At 38.6% G+C, this 1,438-nt stretch overlaps 1 protein-coding gene across 1 annotated transcript in view; it reads right to left on the reverse strand.

Annotated features, from left to right (window-relative positions):
- Positions 1–1,020, reverse strand: part of LOC113230872 (putative odorant-binding protein A10) — a 7,414-nt gene extending 6,394 nt beyond the window's left edge. The window contains exon 1 of the mRNA XM_026464975.1: positions 999–1,020. Coding sequence (XP_026320760.1) covers positions 999–1,020 — 22 coding nt within the window. The remainder of the gene's footprint in view (positions 1–998) is intronic.
- Positions 1,021–1,438: the final 418 nt, after the last annotated feature.

The raw sequence follows: 1,438 nt of genomic DNA on the forward strand, positions 1-1,438 counted from the left end.
TTCGTCGAGTAATGCGTCTCGCCGGTGACTTGATACATTAAATGGAGTACAAGCACGCATAGCGACAGGGATTTCATTCTAATAATAAATAATAAAATTATAAAGTGAGACAACCACTATAAGATAGAACTTTCTTGTACTATAAGTGCTTGAGCAACGGAATACACTCCAACATTGGTGTTATCGGGAATTGAACCCAGAATCTCCTTCTCCAGCGCCCGCAATACAAACCGTTGAGCCACTGAAGTCGCTTATTTGTACGATAAATACATTATGTATATTTTAAACATTTAGTGAAATATATTTGAATTTCGAGCCAGTACTAAAATACCGGTTGTCCTTGAGCCCACCGCCATCTCCAATTGACTCCCCGAAGAACACAGGTAAAACTCCTCACCAAAGACCAGAGAGCTAGCAGTTTCTTTTTTTTATGATTACAAGTGACGGATTGAAGAAGTCGTGCGCCTGATGGTGGTAAGCGACGCGCATATTCATAACAGTTGCAGTGCGGCTCTGTGACACTCTGTGACACTGCCACAGCGTCTGCCACTCTAACACTAAATTGTAAAGTCTCATGTGCCTGTATTTTACCAGCACCCCTTCTATACCGAAACGCAGTAATGCTCACATTACTGATTGGCGGTAGAAACAGGTAAGGTGGCAGTACTTCCCTGGACGAACTCTTTCACAAGAATCTCTATAGCTACTAAACTTCCATCGAAGAATAATCTTAGCCATCCAAAGAACAAACGTTGCCAGCCCGGTAGGGCCCAATATGCAGGGCGGGGCCTTCTATAAAATTTTGTAACTTTAAGTAGACGAGATAAAAGTAGAATTTTTGTATTTCGTACCTTGCCTTGGTATAATATATCCACATGGGATCATACGTCAAAAGTGGTTTTATAAAATCATGAAAATAATACGGACTTCATGAAACTAATCATGTGTATGTGAAATGTTATAAGTTGTCGACTAATTTCGTTCACAGAACCTTTTACCTTTATCCTGAAAAGTTGTCATTTTGCAGATGTGGTCTCATTTATTACACCAAGGGTGCGATGTGCCTATGCCTTAAATATAATATCTTTTCAATGAAACACATTGGTTTGTACATTCTTCTATTTTTAACCGACTTTGAAGGAGGAGGATCTCAAATCGACTGTATTTTTTCTGTATTTTTATATGTGAAACGATTTTCACGATTCTTTTCTGTTAGCAAGAGGGTACTTCAATATAGGTCCCATTTAAATTTGAAGGAAATATTCCACCTCTAAAGAGTGGCAAACTAGGGGATAAATCCGGTTTCGCACACTTTCCGGTAATCGATTTCAATAAAACTTTCAAATAGATGTAATTCCACGAACTTTTGAGGTCGGTTTTTTGGTACTCTGTACTAAAACTGTTTAGAACTCTGTATTGTGTTTACACTTCTTCAGTT

Source organism: Hyposmocoma kahamanoa, unplaced genomic scaffold, assembly GCF_003589595.1.
Source record: "Hyposmocoma kahamanoa isolate Upper Pololo Valley unplaced genomic scaffold, ASM358959v1 64, whole genome shotgun sequence".
NCBI lineage: Eukaryota > Metazoa > Arthropoda > Insecta > Lepidoptera > Cosmopterigidae > Hyposmocoma > Hyposmocoma kahamanoa.